Source organism: Megalobrama amblycephala, linkage group LG2, assembly GCF_018812025.1.
Source record: "Megalobrama amblycephala isolate DHTTF-2021 linkage group LG2, ASM1881202v1, whole genome shotgun sequence".
Taxonomy (NCBI): domain Eukaryota; kingdom Metazoa; phylum Chordata; class Actinopteri; order Cypriniformes; family Xenocyprididae; genus Megalobrama; species Megalobrama amblycephala.
This window is the reverse complement of record NC_063045.1, coordinates 43180721-43205108: the sequence shown is the minus strand read 5'-3', so window position 1 is coordinate 43205108 and position 24388 is coordinate 43180721. Positions and strand designations below refer to the sequence as shown.

General features: G+C 38.6%; 1 protein-coding gene across 5 annotated transcripts in view; it reads left to right on the top strand.

Moving 5' to 3' along the window:
* Window positions 1-24388, top strand: part of pcdh1a (protocadherin 1a) — a 104957-nt gene that overhangs the window by 27513 nt on the left and 53056 nt on the right. The window contains exon 4 of one of the 5 annotated variants that reach the window (XM_048177030.1): window positions 18869-20031. The exons of the other annotated variants lie outside the window; for them this stretch is intronic. Within the exon in view, the coding sequence (XP_048032987.1) occupies window positions 18869-18928 (60 nt within the window). The 3' untranslated portion in view covers window positions 18929-20031. Of the gene's footprint in view, window positions 1-18868; window positions 20032-24388 lie in introns of those variants that run through there. 5 annotated transcript variants of the gene reach the window in all.

The following is a 24388-nucleotide window of genomic DNA, read 5'->3' as shown; positions in this document are numbered from 1 at the left end:
CATGCTAACAAAACATTTAGAAAGACAGTTTGCAAATATCACTAAAAATATCATGTAATCATGGATCATGTCAGTTATTATTGCTCCATCTGCCATTTTTCGCTATTGTCCTTGCTTGCTTACCTAGTCTGATGATTCAGCTGTGCACAGATCCAGACATTAATACTGGCTGCCCTTGTGTAATGCCTTTCATAATGTTGGGAACATGGGCTGGCATATGCAAATATTGTGGGCGTACATATTAATGATCCCAACTGTTACGTAACAGTCGGTGTTATGTTGAGATTCGCCTGTTCTTTGTAGGTCGTTTAAACAAATGAGATTTATATAAGAAGGAGGAAACAATGGAGTTTGAGACTCACTGTATGTCATTTCCGTGTACTGAACTCTTGTTATTCAACTATGCAGACGTAAATTCAATTTTTGAATCTAGGGCACCTTTAAGGTTTTTGAGGAAAACATTTCAGGATTGGTGGAAGGTCCAAATTGCAGTTTCAATGCAGCTGCAAAGGACTCAACACGATCCCAGACAAGGAATACAGGTTTTATCTAGCGAAACAATCGGTCATTTTCTAAAAAAAAATAAAAAATTTCTATACTTTTTAACCACAAATGCTTGTATAATCACATTTCAAAGGTCATGCGTGACGTAGGTGGAAGTAAAGATCCAGTGTTTACTAAGCGAACATGCAAAGGTTAAGCCAAACGCCCTTTACAAAAAAATGGTAAAACAATGATATCGGATGATTTTGAAGTTGGATGGGAAAATTAGATCAAGTTTTTCACCCTACCGCGGTACTTCTGCCTACGCCATGCGTGACCTTTCAACGTAAACATCTTGGATGACATTGGGGTGAGTAAATTATCAGGAAATTTTCATTCAGAAGTGAACTAATACTTTAACCCACCAAATTCAATCTCCCAATACAGTTTCAGTGGATGGTTAGTTGGTGAACTAATAATAAAGAAATGTTTAGTAATGGACTATATGTCTATGAAGATCATGCCAGTTTGTTTTTCTGAATTACATAATATGAGTTTGAAATGCTTTAATTGGTTGTTCTGTTTTCTCAAGTAAAAACTAAAAAGCTAACTCTTGGCTCTCTGTTTTTGAAAACAAAAGCAAATCAATTTGGCAAAAACAATATTGCTATTAAAAGTTATTGTGTATTTAATAATGACTTTAAATGTTTTAAAGTTCAGCCTGAATTTTTATAATAATTCCAACAGTTTTCTGAGTTCGGTAATTATGTGAATTTTTTCTGTGTTTTATTCTCAACCCGTCCTTTTTTTTTTTTTTTCTCCGGGGGGCGGGGGTTTGGGGGGGGGGGGTCTTTTCCTTGAAGTCTGTGTCTTTAGTCTCAGCAGCATGCGAATTTGTGTTAGATTTAAGGCGGCTGCTTATTGATAGAGCAAGTGTATTTAATCAGAGTGTTGATTTGGAAGTGATTCAGAGCTCATTTGATATGGCCTATATTAGCTGTGTGTAGGGGTGCTGTGTGATGAAGTCTGTCTGAATTGAATGTAATTTAATGCGAGCTCTTTGTGCATTTATCCATAATAGGGCAGAATGCACTTTCAAGCACTGCTGCAGGCTTATTTGGTTGCAGGCAGGCAGGCCATCCCTTGCCCCCTGCTGCCCGTGGTCACTGACTCAGAAACAATTACTTATGGGGAACTTTGATGATTTGAAAGTAATTCAGTTTATTCTCCTTGATTCCACTAGTAATAATGCTTGCTTGCCTGACAGTCAATCTTAGAAATGCATTCAAGAAAAGTGGAGGAATTTATAAGAATGCTACCATGTTGGTGAACATGATTTCACCAAGTACAACATGTTCCTGGATCAACACCATTCTTGGTCCTAGAACAACATTCCAATCAACCAATCAGAATTGAGGGAAAAGTTTACAGTTACTTTCATAATAAATGTTATTATACGTGACTCATTGGGTCATAATATTCTAAAGAAAAATGTATATTTTCATAAACATTTGCTTTCATCAAAATTTAATAAACTACTGCTGTGCAGTTGGGAAAAATAACCATTAATATAACAGCCTAGGGTCCAATCAAATCCTGCCTCGCATTATTTCCTTCTGTATTGTTCTTCAGAAATATGTCACATTATGAGTGGTAAATGCAGTGTGAATGCCATTTCATGTCTTTAAAGTCAACCAAATTCACCTTATTTACTTTCTTAATTAACATTTCTGGTAGAATTAAGTATGATTCATTGCATGTTGTTCCAAGGAAAGAAAAGATGTCTTCATTCTGCCTTCATCAAACTCTGAACTGGCTTTCCTTTTCAGCCTTGGGGGCTACTGGATAATGTTAACCAGTAGCTAAATTATTATTAAGACTATGAAAGAAATTTGCATTCAGATTTTGTGACTTTCTGGCATGTTATGCCCATTTTTCACAATCCAATCAATTCCCAGTAGATAAAATAAAGTCCTGCCATACTTTATTTCCTCACCCAATGTCATGTTTTACTCAGAAATGCCACGTTACAGAAGTTAAATGCATCTTGAATGGTGTTTCATGTTGTCTTTTAAAGAAACACTGGGGTCTGGATACATGTGGTGGTTCCAAGATCAGAGATTAACTATAGGGTGCCGTAGAAGGAGTAATAGTCGGAGATGGAGTGAGACGGTGTACGAAAGAAACAAGCAAACTGAAAAGAGAGGTTAGTGTAGCCTTGGATTGAGATGGTACAGAGAGAGTACTCATGCAAGAGATGGGGTCACATCCCAAACGCTGAATAGAGGTCAACTAGCGGAGGGGGTGGAGGGTAGAATAAAGGGGGATAAGTCATGCCGAGTGAAGATACGAGGGAGCCTCATGGGCCGAAGACAGCCGAGGTTGCTAGGAGACAGTGGGATGAGAAGAGATGTGCCGAGCACATACAGAGAGATAGTGTGCCAGTTTGAAGACGGCAAGCTTTGTGCCAGTGATTTCAGAAAGCTGCCGTTGTGGAGGCATCAGACTAAATGAGCACAAGATACACCAAAGTGAGATACTAAACTGGGATCTATCGGCACACCAGCGAGCACGGGCATCTGGATAAACCTTCCCTCCGACTGCAGGCGCGCTGGTCTCAACACAGCACGGTGTCAAAAGGGGAAAATCATTACACGGAGCAGCCCAGCCCTGTGTATGCATAATTTAGATGGAAGATGTATCAGTAATTGGCAGGGTTTAAACATCGTGAGCTGAGGTAATTGAACAGTCTTCCTACTAATGGAAGCATGTCAGACATGAGCTTCCACCCAGCCGACAGTGAGTGACAGGCACACTGCAGAGCCAAGAGAATGGAGAGAGAGATACAGACTTGGAGGAAGGAAGTGAGTCAAAGAGAGTGAAAGACAAGTCACTCTTCTCTTTGAGAGGCTGTTGAGATGAAGATGTCATGATGAGGAAAGAGAGTGTTTGGCTAGCTCGCTGCCACAAGGCTGCCCGGACAGATTCTGCCTCCTTAACGTGAGCTTTAGTCAGGGTTGTCATTTTGCTAAGCAGGCCGAGAGAGAAATAAGACAAACCTTCGAGTCCCTTCGGCCTCCCCGGCGGCACCCACTTTGGAAACGGTTCCACTTACTGTACGACAAAGGAGTCCATCTGTGTAGTAAGCACCAGAGACACTTGGATTACAAAAAAATGGATCCAAAACAGCTGTCACAAGCAGGAATTGTCTGGGACAAAGAGAAATGGAGAGGGGTGAACAATTCAAAACTATTATTACATTCCAAAACATTCCGAAGCATTGCTCTCTCAAGTTTGCAATCACTACGATTGTTTTTATGCTTTTGAAAGAAGTCTCTTATGCTCACCCAGACTGCATATGTTTGTCAAAAGTACAGTAAAAACAGCAATATTGTGAAATATTATTACAATTTAAAACAACTGTTTTTTTTTTTTTTTGTTGTTTTTTTATTAATATATTTTAAAATGTAATTTATTCATGTGATGGCAAAGCTGAATTTTCAGCAGTTACTCTATTTACTCCAGTCTTCAGTCTCACATGATCCTTCAGAAAGCAGCTGCTTTGCTGCTCAAGAAACCTTTTTATATATATATATATATATATATATATATATATATATATATATATATATATATATATATATACATATATATATACACACACACAGGTGCTGGTCATATAATTAGAATATCGTGAAAAAGTTAATTTTTTTATTGTAAATTATTTAAAAAAATGAAACTTTCATTTATACTAGATAGCCTACATGTAAAGTAAAACATTTCAAAAGTTTTTTTTTTCACCCTCCACAAAGAGAGTAAGTCACAGATGGTCATTACTGAATGTGGTGGCTGTTTACAGAGTGATGTATCAAAGCATATTAAATGCAAAGTTGATTAGAAGGAAGAAATTGGGTAGGCAAAGGTGCACAAGCAACAGGAATGACCACAAGCTTGAGAATACTGTCAAGTAAAGCCGATTCAAACACTTGGGAGAGCTTCACAATGAGTAGAATGAAGCCGGAGTCAGCGCATCAAGAGTCACCACACTCAGTCATCTTCAGGAAAAGGACTACCAAGCCACTTCTGAAACAGAAACAACGTCAGAAGCTTCTTACCTGGGCTAAGGAGAAAAAGAACTGGACAGCGAACAGTGGTTGAAAGTCCTCTTTTCAGATAAAAGTAAATTTTGCATTTCATGTTGAAATCATGGTCCCAGAGTCTAAAGGAAGACTGGAGAGGCACAGAATCCAAGCTGCTTGAAGTTTAGTGTGAAGTTTCTGAAGGTAGTAATGATTTGGGGGGCCGTGACATCTGCTGGTGTTGGTCCATTGTGTTTTATCAAGTGCAAATCAATGCAGCCATCTTCCAGGAGATTTTGGAGCACTTTATGCTTCCATCTGCTGACAAGCTTTATGGAGATGCTGATTTCCTTTTCCAGCAGGACTTTAGCACCTGCCCACAGTGCAAAAACCACTTCCAAGTGGTTTGCTGACCATGATATTACTGTGCTTTATTGGCCAGCCAACATGCCTGACCCCTGAATCTATGGGATATTTTCAAGAGAAAGATGAGAAACAGTTGATCCAACAATATCCATATGATCTGAAGGCTCAATAGTGCCTCAGCAGTGCCACAGGCTGATCACTTCCATGCCACACTTCACTGATGCTGTAATTTGTGCTAGGAGCAAGTCATTTGCTGTAATATGTGCTGCCGACCAAGTATTGAGTGTACAAATGAACATACTTTAAAAAACTTGAACTTTTCTGTTTTGAAAATCCATTTTTTGATTGATCTTAGGAAATATTCTAATATTTTGAGATACTGGATTTTGGACTTTCATGAGCTGTACGCTCTAATCATCAAAATTAAAAAAAAAAAAAAAAAACTTTTGAAATGTTTTACTTTACATGTAGGGAATCTAGAATATATGAAAGTTTCATTTTTTAAAATAATTTACAATAAATAAAAAAAATAACTTTTTCACGATATTCTAATTATATGACCAGCACCTATGTATATATATATATATGTGTGTGTGTGTGTGTTTTTTTTTTCAGAATTCTTTGATGAATACAAAATTCAAAAGAACATAATTAAAAAAAAAAAAAAAAAACTATTTTAACCTTATAAATGTCTTTTACTGTCAGTTTTGATCAATTTAATGCTGAATAAAGTATTCTTTTTTTTCATATTACCCCAAAAGTTTTAAATGGTATTATAGTTTCCACAAAAATATTAAGCAGCACAATTGTTTTCAACATTAATAATAAAAAGAAATGTTTCTTTCTCCAAATCAGCATATTAGAATGATTTCTGAAGGATCATGTGACACTGAAGACTGCAGTAATGATGCTGAAAATCCAGCTTTGACATCACAGGAATAAATTACATTTTCAAATATATTAAAATCGAAAACAGTTTTTTTTTTTTAAATAATATTTCACAATATTACTATTTTTACTGTATTATTGATCAAATAAATGAATCTTTGGTGAGCATAAAGAAACTTCTATTAAAAAAAAAAACAATTAAAAAATTATAATTTTCCAAACTTTTGAACTGTAATACACAAATATATGGGGTGATTCTCTGATTGGTGCACATTTCTCTTCAGGATTTGTGAATGGTGTTCTTAACCTGGAATATGGCTATTAAATGCAATGTTTTAAAAAATAAGGTTGACTGATGGCTTTAATAGAATCATATAACATCAATTATAATAACCTTAAAGCTCATGGTGGTCTGTCTTGAAAGGTTTATACAGAACAGTTAAAAAATCAGTATCTATGGAGAAAGTTAAGGTGATTTTTACTTCCAGAATCTGACTGTTGCACTCTGTTGAATTTTTGATGGAGTTTACATGCACACTAAAGAGTGTGCATGTATATTAAAGGGTTAGTTCACCCAAAAATGAAATTTCTGTCATTAAGTACTCACCCTCATGTCGTGCCAAAGCCGTAAGACCTTCGTTCATCTTCAGAACACAAATTATATCAGAAAAATAGTTTTGATGAAATTCGTTCTGCAATATGTCTTCAACGCAATGAAGACTGACAGGGTAGAGAGGACATTGTTGAATAAAGTCGTTACTTTTGTTTTGTTTTTGCTCACAAAAAGTACTCTCATCGCTTCATAAAATTAAGTTTGGATCACTGTAGTCCAAACTTAATTTGGTGGTAATTTCGTTGCTTTCTATGGGAGAAAAAAAAACACTCAGATTTCATCAAAAATATCTTAATTTTTGTTCCAAAGATGAACGAATGTCTTGTGGGTTTGGAACGACACGAGGGTGAGTAATTAATGACAGAATTTTTGGGTGACCTATAGGTGCATTCACGCGGCCTCATAATTCCTGTAGTTACGAGATTTTAGCTTGTAAAACACGTTCACGTCCTCATAGAGCTCGTAATTACAGCTTGTAAGCTGGGAGTTTTCTGAGAGCTCCCACATGTACCACGTGGCCGCTGTACCACCTGACCGCTGTAGATTCATTTAGGTGTTGATTGTGGTGCCATGGAAACACATAATTCCCAATCCAAGGACCAAAAGGACGTGAACAGCTCCAAATATAACGTCACGTGTTGTTATCTCAAGATTCCAGTAAATACGAGGTGACGTGAACGCAGCATAACCCTTTAACTGTACCAGCCTGAACAATACCTTTTTTTTTTTTTTTTTTGCATGATTTGAGCTGAAGAGATTTATGATACTATTGTTGTCAAATTTTATTGTTGTTTTGAAATATATTCTTGTCACATAGTTTTGAAAAATTTGGGAGATTTTCCCACATTCAGTTGTCCCACATTTAAGCTGATAGCTGCACTTTCATGCCAACCAAAAGGAACTCACCAAAAGCACCAAAAGCCCCAAAGCATCATCAGGTGAGAAAACTCTCATACCTGAATTGGCCGTGTGTAGTGCGAGCAATGAGCTGGCAAGTAGTTTCCGGAGTGGCTTACGATGCACACTCCTCTCTTCTGCTCTTCTTTCCTCTCTCCCTTCCATTCATGAATCAGAGCCATGAGAGCACCAGCAGCCCTCATAAATAAAGCAAGAAGGGAGGAAGGAATCCTCTCTCTTTAACTCTCTCTCTCTCTTCTTCCTCTCTCCTTTCTAAGTCACACGGCATCGCTCGATCCCATTACGTAACCATTGAAAACAAGCCCAGCAAAAACCATTCGCTGAGGCCCGAGGAGCATCCTAAGTGAACCTGTACCGAATTATTAGCCCCCACTTTATTTTCACACACGATCAGAATGCATTAGGTAGATACAAAGAGTGCAAATGGAACCTTATGCATCACAATCGATCAGATCTTCTTAGAAGTCTTTTTTTACATTCTTTCTCCGTCATCAGCCAACTGAAGACCAAGCATTGATATTGATCTTTGATGTTTGGCATAACTATAAATGCACACAGAGAAGAGGGAGTTTTATCTCTATTGGATTTCTCCTCCCCTCTCTCCTGGGACCCTTCACGCACTCACATCAAAATGCCACTAAAATGCCAGCAGGGAAATGGAAGCATTATTCACTGGACCACCATTCATTGCAGGAAGATGCTGGCAGTTGCAGCCCTTCTTCACATCCTCTTCATTATCTACCTCACCTGAAAATGCCACTGCCTTTCATGTGACTTATCCCCACATCACACGTCCATGCAAATTAAAAAAAAACCGAGCCAGATTCGGAGGGGGAAAAAAGCATTTCTTTCTTTATCGGTTTGGAACCTTTTTTTCCTTTTTTTTTTTTTCCAGGATTGTCATTTAAACAATGCAGAAAGCGCAGGCTCAATATAGATAGACAGCATGCAAGGGAGAGTGGAAGAGAGGGAACGACACGCTCTATATTTGATGAAGTGGATCAAAGCACTGCCACGCTAGCTGCCACCACTGGCGTCTCTGCCTTTTTATTTAAATTCAATACATTATTTATTTTTAGCTTGACAAGTTAATGTGGGGTTCTTTGATAGGAACTCTGGTAAAGCACAAGGGGCTGTGTCTTTTCATATGTTTTCCTTATATGTTCATGGAGAGCATTGCGAAAAGAAAGCCTGTCAGATAGACACTGATGAAAGCAGCTCTGAAAATGTCACCGAGCCGCCGGAGGTGAGGTGGGTCCGCAGACATGTGACATCTTTAACTGGAATGACACAGATCACCAAAAACAAAGTGGAAATTAAATCAAGCCTCACAATTTCTCATGGCAATGAGGAGAGACAGGCAGGCAAACGCGACTCACACACTCTCCTTGAAACACCTTTAGTCAGCCGAGTAGATCGCAAATAGGTCCAGGGAGATTCGCCGGGCTATCTCGCCATCCCCGTAAAGATACCGCGGCGGCAGGCCAAATGACGGAGGAGATTTATGGAGAATTCAGGCAGCTTCAGTTCTGCTAAATTGCTCTGCGTTGTTCTACAGAGCACAAAAAAATGCGATGTTATTAAGAGAGAGTTTGGTGCACATGCCAGGCAGGCCTCATTAATCTGATGTTAGGAGCTGCGTTATTGAACGCGGTCTTGGGGGAAGGACTTCGCCGGGTTATATCCGAGAAGATGTTGTGTCTGCACTGTTGGAGGGTTAAAGATAATGGCCCACACTCATTTCTTTTTCAGATGCTCCAGAGACACCAAAGTGCAGTCATGTGATATGATTGTGTGCTCCCTGCTTTCCAGAAATGCGGCGCATTCGTGCATTTACACTCAAACACTCCCACTCACCCACGTTCAAGGCCGAAGGAACTCTCTCTGGATGGCTCTCAAACACGAGAAATCCATCTGCTAAGCGTCATTGCAATGAGTTTCCTACCACAGCTGGTTTAGGCTAATGAAACGTGTCCGCTGGGGACGGTGGGGAAAACAGAGTGAAAAAATAGAGACGTGTCGACACATTCTCTAGCCTTAAAGCCAAACTCTTTTTCATGGATTACCTGCTCACTCAGAGAATGATCAGGTAATTGAAGATAACACCACTTCAGCTTCCAAATAGTACCGTGTCAGTGCTAATACCAAGTTGGCATTACAAGTGGGTCTCAGATTGTCAGGGCGCATTTAGGACTTCATAGAGCACCGGTATTCCTTTCTAATGCCTACTGAGAGCTAAGGCTGAGGCGGAACACAGCAAACATCTTCTTTATTCTTGCATTTGAAGTTGAATATAGCAAATCGGCACTGAAAAATAAGAAAGCGAGGCCAGACTTGGGTGGAGCGAGGAAGCGGGTCCACAATGGGGCTTGTTTATTTTTGGCTACCTAGATTTAACAACCCTGCAGCGCTTACAAAGGCTTGTTTGAAAACTAATAATGAATATCAATAGCATAATTACTGCACTGATGAAATAAAAGAGGACGGACACCACGCGCTATTTTCCATGAAAAGGAGAAATGGACGAGAGCTCCGTCCATCAGTGTTAATTACGTGGAGTTTTATTCAGCTCATGAACTAATTAATGTCTTTTTTGAGGGGAAATCTAATGGACCACCTGGTCATTTCATTAGACGCCAAAGGCCTTTATGGGTTTAAGAGCCAATAAAGCTTGTTCAGGAGCATTCTAATCCAAACCTTCATTACAAACGAATAAAAGATACACTCATGAATATGGATGTGTTAGCTATATACGTAAAACCTGATAATGAGGCCTTTTGTGAACACTGATGCATTTCTCTCCGTCCCTGATGGACAGTGATAATAAGTGATGATAATGAAGCTTTATAGATTTATGTGAGCTTTCAGAAGTTTGAACTAAAGATCTCAATGCTTGTCAGTTTGGTTTTCATTGGCTCTACAGCAGTTTATACTGGCAGGTAAGACAGCACATCACTTTCAGCTTGATATTACACAAGCCTAGTAACACAGATACAATCTACACACTGGCAGCACATTGTGTATATGTGTGTGTTTGTGCGTATGAAAGGGAGAGAGATCACGGTCTGTCAGAAGCATGTCTGTCTGAGGCCTTCCAATAGTGCGAGCTAATGCTGTTTGATGTATTAACTATGAAGATGGGGGCAGTGGGTGTGTGTCGGCATATGTGAGTGTATGTGTGGGAGAGAAACAGAGAAAATGAATTGTTTTGCCTTTGTGTGCAGTTGAATGAAAGGGGAGGAGTGTTGAAGTCGTTTGATGTTTTAATAATGTTTCAGCCTGATTGAATGTCTCTTTGGTAGGTGGTTTCAAGTTTCAATCAATCTTTCATTTCGACCAATGAGTAAACACTTTCACAGAAATATGAACAGAAGTCACTTAAATGTGACGGCTTTGATATGAGTATGTGTGTGTATGTAGAGTTGCAAGGCATATCATTACTAAAAAGTACCGCAGTACCAAAAATGTTCTGTGATTATTATCATTTTGCAAGTTTCGGCACCTGAGGCGGATGACAATTCAGCAGTGGAAGCACAGTTCAGCAGTGCAGGAAGTGTGGCGTTGAAGCGTATGTTAATGTGATTACCCATGAGATTCATTAAATGTGTTTTTATGCACTAGCGGATTTGACATTATCACTGCTTCATTCTGTAATTTATCTATGAATCAAATCCAGATGGGATGTTTAGAAAAGTGAAATCATTTGCACTCTTTGTATGGTGGAATTTGATTATCATCAATGCTCAAGTACGAAATATATTTTTGTAAAACATTAAGACGCCAGCATCATACAGCAGCAGCAGCAGCAAAAACGATTCTTTGTTACATAAGTGTGGTAAAAGTTGTTATATTACTTAATTAGAGCCGATTTGCTCTAATAGTGTTTGCATTTCCTGTGCGGTTTAATGAAATAGAAATATTCCGCTATGTTTGTCATCCAGATTAATTGCTTGGAGGTTTTTTTTTTTTTTTTTTTTTTCTTTAAAAAGTAACTGAAGACAGTAGAAAAATTCTGAGATTAATCTTGAATTATTTACATTTGACTGAATCTATTTAATTCTAGTTTAAAATCTAAAATCTAGTTTAATTTCATCAGTTGCCCAAGGCTGTTTATTTGTTGCATAAAGTATTGATTTAGTATCAGTACTGTGGAAACAGAGGCTGGTATAGTAATGAAGCCAAAATGTTGGTGTCGATCCAACTTTAGTGTATGCAAATGTTTATGTGCGTAGGGTGAGTATGAACATACTGGATTGTTGCCAGCATAAAGATTGTGATTTATCTCCAAGTTGGCATAGATGTATCTTTAATCAAAGCCTGTTTTGTTGTTATGCACTTTAACAGTATGTGTGTGCCTTCATCACAAGTCAGAATGAATTTCAATTATTGAAAAGGTTTGAGTTATAACGGCCACTCATAATGTTCCCAGAGCTGCCTATTGCTTTAGTTGATGTCTGGGGTTCAAAGGAGCAATGGCTACAGCAGAAAGTTAATGCATTATAATGGATTAACGGACAATGTGAATGTGTGATCAAAGAGAGTGTTCTTTAGGAACCAGCACACTCAGTTACAGTACTGCAAAAAAAGGTGCTAACAGTGTCCACTGAAAACTAGCACTGAATAATTTATTTTCACAAGGATCTTTAACCTTGTGTTTCAATAGATGTTAGAAAATCTTAGTATCTGTAAATTATTTACACTACACTGGGTTCATACTGTTGTGGAAAACCTTCATATCAGGGATTTTAAAAAATATGATGGAAATTCCATGAACGTAATTCAATCATGACAATTCTCGGAATTAATTTAACCAGCATTTATTAATAAACATGGAATGTACATATAGGCTTTGTCTTGGTGGACTAGATCTGCTATGCTTCTGCTGCTGCTGAGTGTGGATACATCTAAAATGCAAATGAAAACGGTGAATTGGATGAAGGAAACATAGGGAGAAGCAGCAGATCTAAGCAGGTGGTGTTGGGGAAGGTGGAGGGCAAGCAAAATCCATGGTGTGCAATGAACTGATCTGCAATACTGAACTATTTATAAGAGATTATGTACATTACACATCTTATATGTCTCTATGTTTAAAAAAAAAAAAAATCTGAATGTGTGATAACTAGATAAGATAATAAATAAAAATATATACAATATTATTATTATATTACTTAAGATGTAAATGTAATGTGTAAATTATCTCTTATAATTTAACCCTTAAACAAGTAAGAGTGAAAAAGTAATTTTTATGTCACTTTTTACATCATCTAGACTAGTAAAAGAAATTCAAAGGACTTTTTGATATATTTTGGATTTTATGAGTTTTATCTCCCAGGATACATTGCACTATTAAGGTATAAAAAATATTTCTATGTTTTATGTGATGCAAAAAATGTGTAATATGCAAGACATGCTCCATATATCACATCTCTAAATGTCCTTAAATTAAGGCATTTACATTTATTGTGTTTTTGCACTGCTAAACGTTCATCTTCAACCTTAGAGCTGGTCAACTCTGGCTTGAGGGCTACTGTCCTGCAGAATTTAGCTCTAATCCTAATCAAACACACATCCATGTAATTTACAAGTAAATCTGAAGACTTTTACAGGTTTTCGAGTGTTTGATTGGGGTTGGAGCTAATCTCTGCCGGATGGTAGCCCTCCAGGAACAGGGTTGGCTACTCCTGCTCTACCCTGCAAGAAAATATATAGTTGAAAATGCAAAGATGTAGTCAACTAAATATAAAATCAGTATAAAATGTACATTTTTTAGCTTGACAGAGAATGTCTCGATACTCTTTCACTGAATGAAAAACAGCAGTTTGGACATTCTTAAAAGCATCTCCTTTTGTGTTACACAGAAGATAGTAAGTCATATAGGTTTGGGACAACATGAGGTTGAGTAAATGATGACAAAATTTTCATTTTTGGCTGAAAAAAAAATGTAATTGTTGATCCGTATTAGCTGGAAGTGGTAATAACACATACTGTTGCCCAGGTTTTCAGAGTGGAAAATGTGGCATGGCCTGCATGTGTCCGCAGGGATCGAGACCATGTGTCAGGTCCTTTTTATGTTTTTGTTCCGTTCTGTTTTTTTTTTTTTTCTTTCTTTCTTTTTCCAAGCCAATTGTGAATGTCTATCCCAGTTACAGTTGGACTGTGAGTCTGTGGATGTTTTAGAAGAGTTGAAAGTGCTCTGTTTATTTGACACGATCACTGCGCTGATAAGGTCCCTGGAGCTTTATAGCCACGGAAGTGCTGTGTTACATACAGACTAAGGGCGGACTCTGCTCCCAGTCTGCCTCTGAGTTTGTGGTCAGAAATGTACTGAAATGAGTTGCTTTAACATGGGACTAATGGGTATCTCTGTCTCTCTCTCACTATTTCTTTTAATGTCCTGCAGTAGTGTAATGGAGGTCAATGTGTGCTGCAGAATATCACCTCTGGGTCCCGATTAGTCCACTGACCTACAAAACCCCCTATAAAGCCCAGTAAAGCCAGTGTCTCAAATCCAAGCATACTGATTGGCTGAAAACATTTCTAATAAAACTAATGCAGATATAAGTTTGCAGCTTGGAGAAACCTCCTTTCCCTCCCATCTGCTATTCTAATCCCCATCTAGCTGACTCACTTGATTTCCATGAGAAACGACGAGCTATCTTTGAACCAAATCCAAAAGAAAAAAAAATTGGAGTTGAGTTGCTCTGCAAAAGAAAACACTGGTCCCCAGAATGTTGGTACATTTCAGTCCCTGTCTTATGCACTGTTTAAGGAGTTCGCTGTTCTGTTCCCTTGTTGAATAAAGTTCCTATTTGCGTAGAAGTCCGTTTATGACTCATCCCTGCTTCAGCAACACGGATTGTAACAGAAGAACGGACCCAACCGCAGGACTTCTACAGGATGGGAATTTTCTTGATCCAAAGCTCTCCTGTGCCTCCCAGCAAGGTAATATCAGCGACAGACCGACTGCGGGATCTTCGGCAGGACGGTCGCCCCCTGGAGAGGTATGTGGAGGAATTTTCTGAGCTCTCTTATTTGTTGAACTGGCCATATGCCCCACTTACTGCATGCTTTCTGATGGGCCTGGACGAGGACATGATTCGTTATAGTGAACCTGCCTGTTTTGTTTTTTTTCCCTAGTCGAGTCTATGAATCTGATTCTCTTTTTAAATGGTTCCAAGTTCGAAATCGAAGAGGTTCAAGATCGAACGTTTCTTCCTCGTTCAGTCCCCTCAAAAAAGCACACGGCCTGGTCAGTTCAACCACAGCCAGTTTCCTCCACGTATCCCTCCAGTGGGTCTGCCCCTTTTGTCCTGCCTGTCCCTAAGCCGAAACGGCCAAAGAAAACAGCCGCCACCTCAAAGGCCCGCCAGGAAATGGTCACCGCCGAGCTGCCCAAGCTTCCAGTGAAGCTTGTCGTCGAGCTGCCAGAGCCTCCGGTGTGTGGTGAAAGCTGTCCTCAACCTCCCCAGTGTATCGACGATCACTGGCTCATAGACTTTTGGACGGAGCCAGTAGCTCCAGTTGCCCCCGAGCCAGGCCGCCCACGGCCCCTGACCCACCATGGCATCCCACGGCCCCTGACGCGTCATGGCATCCTGAGGCTCCTGACCCACCATGACTGCCCGAGCTCCTAGACCCGCCCTGGAGACCCATCTGCACCTCCCCCCGCACCTGTGTGTAGGTCTCCAGGACGCCCACCCCCACTCCCCCGTTGTTCCATCTTAGGCGCAAGGACGCGCCTACCGGGGAGGGGGAGGTAATGTTACAACCACGCCTGTCCCGGACTCCGTTTCCCAGTATCCTCCCTGTTCCTCACCTGAACTCACTTCCCTCATCAGCTTTCCCGCTCTCCCTGGATTCCCTGCACCTGTCCATCGTCATCAGTACACCCTTTATGTTGGACTCACTCCTTGCACTCCCTGTCCCTTCTTGTTGTTTGTATGTTGGTTAAACGTGTTCGCTGTTCTGTTCCCTTGTTGAATAAAGTTCCTATTTGCATAGAAGTCCGTGTATGACTCATCCCTGCTTCAGCAACATGGATTGTAACACTGCCAACCTTCTCACACTTTTTGTGCCAATTATGGGAGAAAATCTGTGGATTTATATCCTGCAATAATTAAATATTAAATAACACAAATATACTTTATGTATTTAATCTCACTTTTTTGACTAACGTCTTTACTGCTGGCCTTTGATCCATTTCAGACACAGAGCAGCCTTAACTTGGCTGTAAGTCTACTAAATCAGCTTGATGCATACAATTTTGATAGCCATTTGAATTCCGTTGAAATCTGAGTACATTTTGGAGGAATTTTGTGGTTGCACATTCCATGCATGTGTGCTCTTGTATGTGTTAACTGCTGCCACAAACTGACTCCATTCATTGCACGGTACAGTGTAAAACTTTGGTTCGCTTGTTTTAGTTTCAATTCAGATACCTGACAAGTCATAATTCGTAATGATGCCAAACTGAATTTCCTGTCACTGTGTATATATACACACAGTTGTGCTCAAAATTATTCATACCCTTTGTAAATATGACTAAAGAAACCTGTGAAAATAAATCTGCATTGTTAATCCTATTGATCTTTTATTTAAAAAATTTACAAAAATCCAACCATTCATTGGAGAATAGTAATTTTAAATGGGGGGGAAATCTCATTATGAAATAAATGTTTTTCTCTAATACACATTGCTCACAATTAATCATACATAATTTATTCAATACTTTTTTGCAACCTCCTTTTGGCAAGATAACAGCTCTGAGTCGTCTTCTATAATGCCTGGTGGGATTGGAGAACACCTGAGAAGAGATCAGAGACCATTCCTTCATACAAAATCTCTCCAGATCCTTCAGATTCCCAGCTCCTTGTTGGTGCTTCTTCTCTTCAGTTCACCCCACTCATTTTCTTTAGGGTTCAGGTCAGGCGACTGAGATTGTCATGGCAAAAGCTTGGTTTTGTGTTGAGTGACCAATTTTTGTGTTTATTTTGATGTTTGTTTTTGGATCACTGCCCTGATGGAAGATCCAAACATGGCCCATTATAAGATTTCTAGCAGAGATGGTCAGGTTTTCAATTTAGCCAAAAACTATTGAATGAACACATATACAAAAGACAGAAAATTCAGTTTGACATCATTATGAATTATGACTTGTCAGGTAGCTAGCACTAGTCAATAAAGTCAATAAAGAAGACTATGCATTTTTCTATCAACTTTTCATACACCACTACTGAATAATTATCCTACTGATAGTTCAAGTGTGCAAACAAGTGAAATTAACAAAATATACCATATAGTATATAACTATATGGTATACACATAGACATGTACACATTCAAGCATTTCATACAGTGGGCTTAAACAGCTTACCCTTTTACAGCAGATTTAGTTTACAAATCTCTGACAGTCGTGTCCTAAATATGATTTTCATATACAATAATATCCTTAAATTTTGCATTCGCGCATGCTCACTACAAGGATCTCTCGTTCTTGGCTCATTTTGAGATAGACTTGTGAATTCAGTGAATTGTTAACTGGAGACTCGCTCTCACCGAATCATTTGAATCAGTGAGTTGTTGACTCGAGAACAGATGCAGAATGAATCGTTCAATGTTATATACGAACCTCCCTGCGTTCCATTCGGAAGGGCTCATCCCTATGCCCTAATCCCTTCATAGGGTTTACCCTCCGGAGTGAGAGCTTCGAAGGGATGAAGGGTGTAGGGGTAAAAAAAACTCTTTTTTTGGAACGCACTTCTGCGTCACCTTAACGAGACAATCAAGGAGCCGCCTTCGTCGCACATTTTGTACACTGGTTGACCCCCAAAAACACACTCTGAATAATGAGTAGATTGTGCAAACTACTTCTTTTGTTTAATGTTAATTTATTTTTTTATTAATTTTTGGTTTATTGCACCATATTGTATATTGTGTCTATGTATTTTAAAGATTTGAATGGACTGATAAAGGGAGCTGTACAGTATTTTTGTTGAAGTACAATGTCATTTTGACCATAATAATGTACAAAATCTAACTCGTATAAATATGACAGTTGTATAGAAAAATACTATACATGCGTTTAGAGGTAAAATCGAACTCCAAGCCTCCTGTACCCATTCTGTGACATCAAACAACTTCCCTATGCAAAGGATCATGGGGGGCCCGAAGTGTCCATCAGTTGTACCTTTCGAAATCCTTCATTCCGAAGGGCCCTTTGAAGTGGCCAGCTTTGAGCACTTCGGTTTGGAACGACCCTTCAATATGGCGGCCATGATTGTTTTCACTCCAAAGTGCACTTCAGAGGGCGATGTATCCGGACACCACTATCACGTCTCGGAGCCATGACGATTTCTTCAAAATAATATGTTTTTATGTTTTATATTTTTTATTTACAATTTCAGAAAATAAAATTGCAATGTGACTTCCATTTAGATTTTAGAGTTAGAACTAATGCCTAATTTACACTGCAAAGGTGGCACAGAAGTGCTTCTGAAATGGCATTTAGGTGCTTAGACTGTTTAATGCTGCTCAGAGGTGGCATAAATAAATTTTCACAGCAATTATAACCAGCAGTGTTGGGGGTAACGCATTACAAGTAATGTGAGTTACGTAATCAGATTACTTTTTTCAAGTATTTTGTAATTTCAAGTATTTTGACAACAAAATATCCAAGTTACTTTTTCAAATAAGTAACACAAATTACTTTGTTTTCCCTTTTATTGACTGACAAATTGGGAGTAAGATGCAGAGGCATTGTGTGTGTTGTGTAAACATGATGGTTATTGTAGTCCTAGACTGAATGTGAGCATGCATTTACTCATCTCACTTGCACAAAAACAGATTCAGTATTCCTTAAAATGAATAAAAACAGTGAAATACAAACTCAGAATAAAACGCAAACCTGCAATAATTAAATATTAAATAACACAAATATACTTTATGTATTTAATCTCACTTTTTTGACTAATGTCTTTACTGCTGGCCTTTGATCCAATTCAGACACAGAGCAGCCTTAACTCGGCTGTAAGTCTACTAAATCAGCTTGATGCATACAATTTTGATAGCCATTTGAATTCTGTTGAAATCTGAGTACGTTTTGGAGGAATTCTGTGGTTGCACATTCCATGCATGTGTGCTCTTGTATGTGTTAACTGCTGCTACAAGCTGACTCCATTCATTGCACGGTACAGTGTAAAACTTTGGTTCGCTTGTTTTAGTTTGAATTCAGATAATGCACAGAAACGGGTGGGGGGGGTTAGCGAGAGAATGTCTTGACTTTCAAGCCATTATCACACCACACTAAGCACAGACAAACACTTTGCCTTGCACGCACACGCATGAATGCGTAATCACAAACTCCTCAACTCTACATGCGTCCTCACTTAATTGGAAATGTCGGATCAATGCTTTCTGATTACCAGTCTTCACAAGATAGTTTGTTTCTGGCTTACGGCAGTGGTTTTTTTATTCCGCTCTTCTTTACAGACTTACCTCTCTCACTCTCTCTCTCCTTCCCTCAGCTCACTTGCAGGCCCAGCTGTAGCCAGAGCTATACTCACCCATCTGTAATCAGCTTTTAATTCATTAAGAGGACAGAGGTTTGAATTCATCAGCTCTCCGCCGTGTGTTTCACCCACTGGCTAAAGTGGGCGAAGGATGAGATGTGAGCAGAATCATCTACTCCATCAATTCCTTTGATATTTGCAAACAGAACTCCATACAAGACATCCTTCTGATTTCAGAAGCGAAGGGAGAAATCACATGAGTGAGCCGGCCTCGCTGCGGATAAAGAATTTTCTAAGAGTCATTTTTACGTCTGGTTGAACACAGTTAGGCAGCTGCCAAACCACGGGTTTGCTCAAATGGATCAATAAAGGAATTTTGTCCTAGTTCCATTGCCATGTCATAGAGCTCTGAGCAAGAGATGAAAGAGCTCTCTGGCTTCTAATTAAACATTATTCTTTAATATAGTCTCTCTTATTTTATATGTTGAGGAAATTCTGAGTGTGGTTAGTCATTTCTTTTAAGTAAGAATGTAGAGGAAGCACAGATAAAAAGTCTATCTACAGTAGTGGTGCTCAATTTTGGTCCAAGCCCTATCACGGTGTCAGTCTGTGACTACGCATGGACTGAATACACACATACACATTGCACATGCAAATACATGGATGTTATGTTAACATGGTCTGTACACAATCATGTATACATGGTCTGTGTAAAGTTTGAGTGTATTGTGTGTTTAATTTTCCAGAGTGTATATGAAGTATATGTATGAGTCAGCAGCTGTAACATATATCAGATATTGTATCATAACAGAATTGTTTATCTTTTCATTATTAATAGAAATAATCACACCACCTGTCACGTAAGGCTGCAAAGAAGTGCACAACGCAGGAGATTCGGTGAAATAAACTATAATATATCCACAGAGAATACTCAGGAGAACACAACCATAAAATATAGATGATACCGGACAATGAACTGAAAGAACTAGGGAACACAGGCAGTTTACAATCAAAACTGTGTAAATAAACAGACAGAAAATACATCACCATGTTCACCTGGTCCATATCATATGTTAAGAACAGTGCCATAAATGTTACAAATGTTACGAGTCATTTACCAAACTTGTGCAGTTAAAAACCTGTCTCATTTATACAGTGTATTCGCGCCATCTGAGCATTCATGTTGCATGTGACGACATGCCTGGAGGTTCCATCTGCTGTATCTGTTTAAAAAAAAAAAATTATATATACTTCAAATCCATTAACATATTTATTGACATATCACTTTTAGACTTACTGATTTTATCTTACCGTATAATATGTCTTTAAATGCAAGATATTTAAAGTGTACCTAAAGTATACTTCACTCTAAAAGATAGCTGTAAAAAAAATGAAACCAATTTACACAGTAAAATACCGTTTTCCATTGAAACAGTAATATACCGTAAAAAAAATAATTCTGGGTAATATTTCAGTCAGGACCACTTAAGTCAAAAATTTCAAGAGACAAACTTTAGTCAATTTTTTATTGGCATATTTTTCTAAAGTTACAATTTGGCGGCATGGCTTTGTTCTAAATTCCCTGTCCTTTTCATGAGCTCCATGAAAGCCAAGACCGGGAACAGCAGCAGCTTCTGGGGACAACCTCCCATTTTTTAACTGAGAGAGCAGCACAAAACCCCCCTACTGAGAACAGAGCATGCATCAAAGGCAACAGAATAACACTGATTAAGTTAGACACAAGTTTAAGGAGGAGCTGGGGAAGAGGTGGGTTGCTAGCAGCGTGCAGTGGAAGCAGCCAAGCAAGCAGAGACGGAAGCTGCGTTTAAGTAATGCGCCTTATTTTAGAGTTGCCAATGGAGTCCATAGAAATCAGATCAGCTGATATGGCTGGGGTTGGAATTTGTGAATCAGCTAATAGCAGAGCTTGACTACGAGGCCTGCCTGAACTAAAGCAGAATGCTTGATTTGTCTTTTTGTATAGGCTACATTCTTGAAAATGACAAATATTACTCAGAATGCATTGTTTTTATGGTATATTACTGGATAATATTTGTCTTTGTATAGGCTACTTTCTCAAAAATAATGTTAATGGAAAACACTGTTTTACTGTGTAAATTTGTTTAGCTTTTTTACAGTTATATTTTAAGAGTGTTGCAGTAAATCCGTTTTAGCACAATCAAATATTCTTAAGTATATCTTTAGTTGGACCTCAGCACTACTTCCTCACAATTAAAGTGCATTAAGTTCAAAAATTGTTCCAATTTGGTAGACTTTAAGTATACCAGTTTAGTATTCCAAAAGTACAATTGCAGGGTGTTTTTATTTAGTACAGAAATATGTAAATGAATTGGTAGTATACTTAGCACAAAATAAACGTATTTCAAATACATTACAGGTGCTGGTCATATAATTAGAATATCATCAAAAAGTTGATTTTATTTTACTAATTCCATTCAAAAAGTGAAACTTGTATATTATATTCATTCATTACACACAGACTGATATATTTCAAATGTTTATTTCTTTTAATTTTGATGATTATAACTGACAACTAAGGAAAATCCCAAATTCAGTATCTCAGAAAATTAGAATATTACTTAAGACCAATATAAAGAAAGGTTTTTTAGAAATCTTGGCCAACTGAAAAGTATGAACATGAAAAGTATGAGCATGTACAGCACTCAATACTTAGTTGGGGCTCCTTTTGCCTGAATTACTGCAGCAATGCGGCGTGGCATGGATTCGATCAGTTTGTGGCACTGCTCAGGTGTTATGAGAGCCCAGGTTTCTCTGATAGTGGCCTACAGCTCTTCTGCATTGTTGGGTCTGGCGTATCACATCTTCCTCTTCAAAATACCCCATAGATTTTCTATTGAGAGTTTGCTGGCCAATTAAGAACAGGGATACCATGGTCCTTAAACCAGGTACTGGTAGCTTTGGCACTGTGTGCAGGTGCTAAGTTCTGTTGGAAAATGAAATCTGCATCTCCATAAAGTTGGTCAGCAGCAGGAAGCATGAAGTGCTCTAAAACTTCCTGGTATACGGCTGTGTTGACCTTGGACCTCAGAAAACACAGTGGACCAACACCAGCAGATGACATGGCACCCCAAACCATCACTGACTGTGGAAACTTTACACTGGACCTCAAGCAACGTGGATTGTGTGCCTCTCCTCTCTTCCTCCAGACTCTGGGACCCTGATTTCCAAAGGAAATGCAAAATTTACTTTCATCAGAGAACATAACTTTGGACCACTCAGCAGCAGTCCAGTCCTTTTTGTCTTTAGCCCAGGCGAGACGCTTCTGACACTGTCTGTTGTTCAAGAGTGGCTTGACACAAGGAATGCGACAGCTGAATGTCTTGCATACGTCTGTGCGTAGTGGTTCTTGAAGCACTGACTCCAGCTGCAGTCCACTCTTTATGAATCTCCCCCACATTTTTGAATGGGTTTTGTTTCACAATCCTCTCCAGGGTGCGGTTATCCCTATTGCTTGTACACTTTTTTCTACCACATCTTTTCCTTCCCTTCGCCTCTCTATTAATGTGCTTGGACACAGAGTGGACACAGAGCTCTATGAACAGCCAGCCTCTTTTGCAATGACCTTTTGTGTCTTGCCCTCATTGTGCAAGGTGTCAATGGTCGTCTTTTGGACAACTGTCAAGTCAGCAGTCTTCCCCATGATTGTGTAGCCTACAGAACTAAACTGAGAGACCATTTAAAGGCCTTTGCAGGTGTTTTGAGTTAATTCAGAAACAGTAGTGTGTTGGAGTAGTGGGAAGTGCTGTTTGTAGTACGTGGTGCTTGAGCTTGCTATATACACAGATCAGATCTTTGGATTTAGCTGATCTTGCTATATATTGTAAATATTGTACAGTTTTTTTTGTTTTGTTTATTTAATTTTTTATTGCACATTTATTGTGGTACTTTCACTGTGTGGTACATATAAATCACCCTCAAACCTTACTCAGCGGTTTCCCTCATCACTGCTGGCCTTCATCCTCCAGTCCAATCTTAACACCCCCTTTAAAACAAGAAAAGGTCATGTAATTTACATATGTTTTCTTAGCTTAAAAACTTACAAATGAGAACAAACAAGCAATTTAGCATAAAGGAGCCAAGTTATGTTTAAATAAAATATTTACAAACTACTGTGGGGAAAAATATTTAGTTACACTGCATTTATTTTCAGCTTTGAAAAAAAATTAAATTGTGAAAATTGAATATTTTCTTTCAGTTTTCACCGTTTTGTTGAAAAATGTCTAAATTAACTGTCTCTAGGCCTCTAGTTTTGTTATTTTCTGTTTTGCAAAAGAAAAAGAAAAAAGAAAAAATACAAAATAGGTTATATATGGATTATAGGTACTAGGGCTACACAATTAACCGAATTTCGAATCACGATTACGATTACAGATGCCACAATTTCGTAATCGTTCAAAGGCGCGATTACATCAATAAATATCCACTTACATTATTCTGCATGCTTAATAGGTGTATTTAGAGCATGTTACGTTGTGAGAGGTGAATCATGACTACTTCAGAGTGTAAATGTCTAACCCAGCACAAAAGGTACTACCAGTGACATAAGTGTACGCTGATTTGTCGAACAAATGCGTAACACCAGCACGTGCCGTTTTTAAAAAGCCGTGTACACAGCCTATATATTTACTCCACTAACTAGCTCTACAAACATGGAAAAAAGTGATAGACCTCTCAACCTTACACTAAGAAGAAAATCCAGCGCGACTTTGAGCGGACCAAGCGAAATATGATTATGTATTTCTGCCCAGTTATAGTGACATTGAGCATCAACCACAGCAAAAGGTAATATTTTTTCTTATACTGTCCACTTTCTTTGTATAACAGTTCTAGCTAACAACATATTAGACAGGACTGCTAAACAGATTGTAAACTAATGAAGATGGAGAATGCAAGCACTGAGAGATTGAGAGATAACCAGTACAAATAAACATTCCTCAAATGCCTGATGTATCATATTTGATACTCACATTTTAACTTGACTTTTAAGAAACTGATGTACTATGGATAATCAAATCTTTGTTGATTCAGTCCAGTAAAGGCCCCGATATACTTCAAACGAAGTTATTATTCGTTTAGGAGTAAAACATGACCAGCGATATACTGTAATCGAACATCTGACGCCGCCCACACTGCTGAGAGCGACGGTTAGATGAATATGTAAAACTGCAAGCATTTTTATAGAAAGCATAAGAAAAGTGTCTGATCATAACAACATTGGTATGTTAGTTAGCACGAGCTCTGCAAATTAGCACTCCAGTCACATTTATTTTTATAGCACTTCATTCAATAGATTGCTTAAAAGCAAGCAGCTTTACAGTATCAAACATGAAAAACAGTGTCAGTGCCTCATTTCATCTGAAGCACAACTTCATTTTGTACTATAAAGCGGCTATCCAGTGTGTTCATGTTTTCACCAGCGGAGCTCTTACCTTAACAAACTCTACAGACGAAATGAGTCTGAGATTAGTTCCACGCAAATGAATTCGAAGCCTT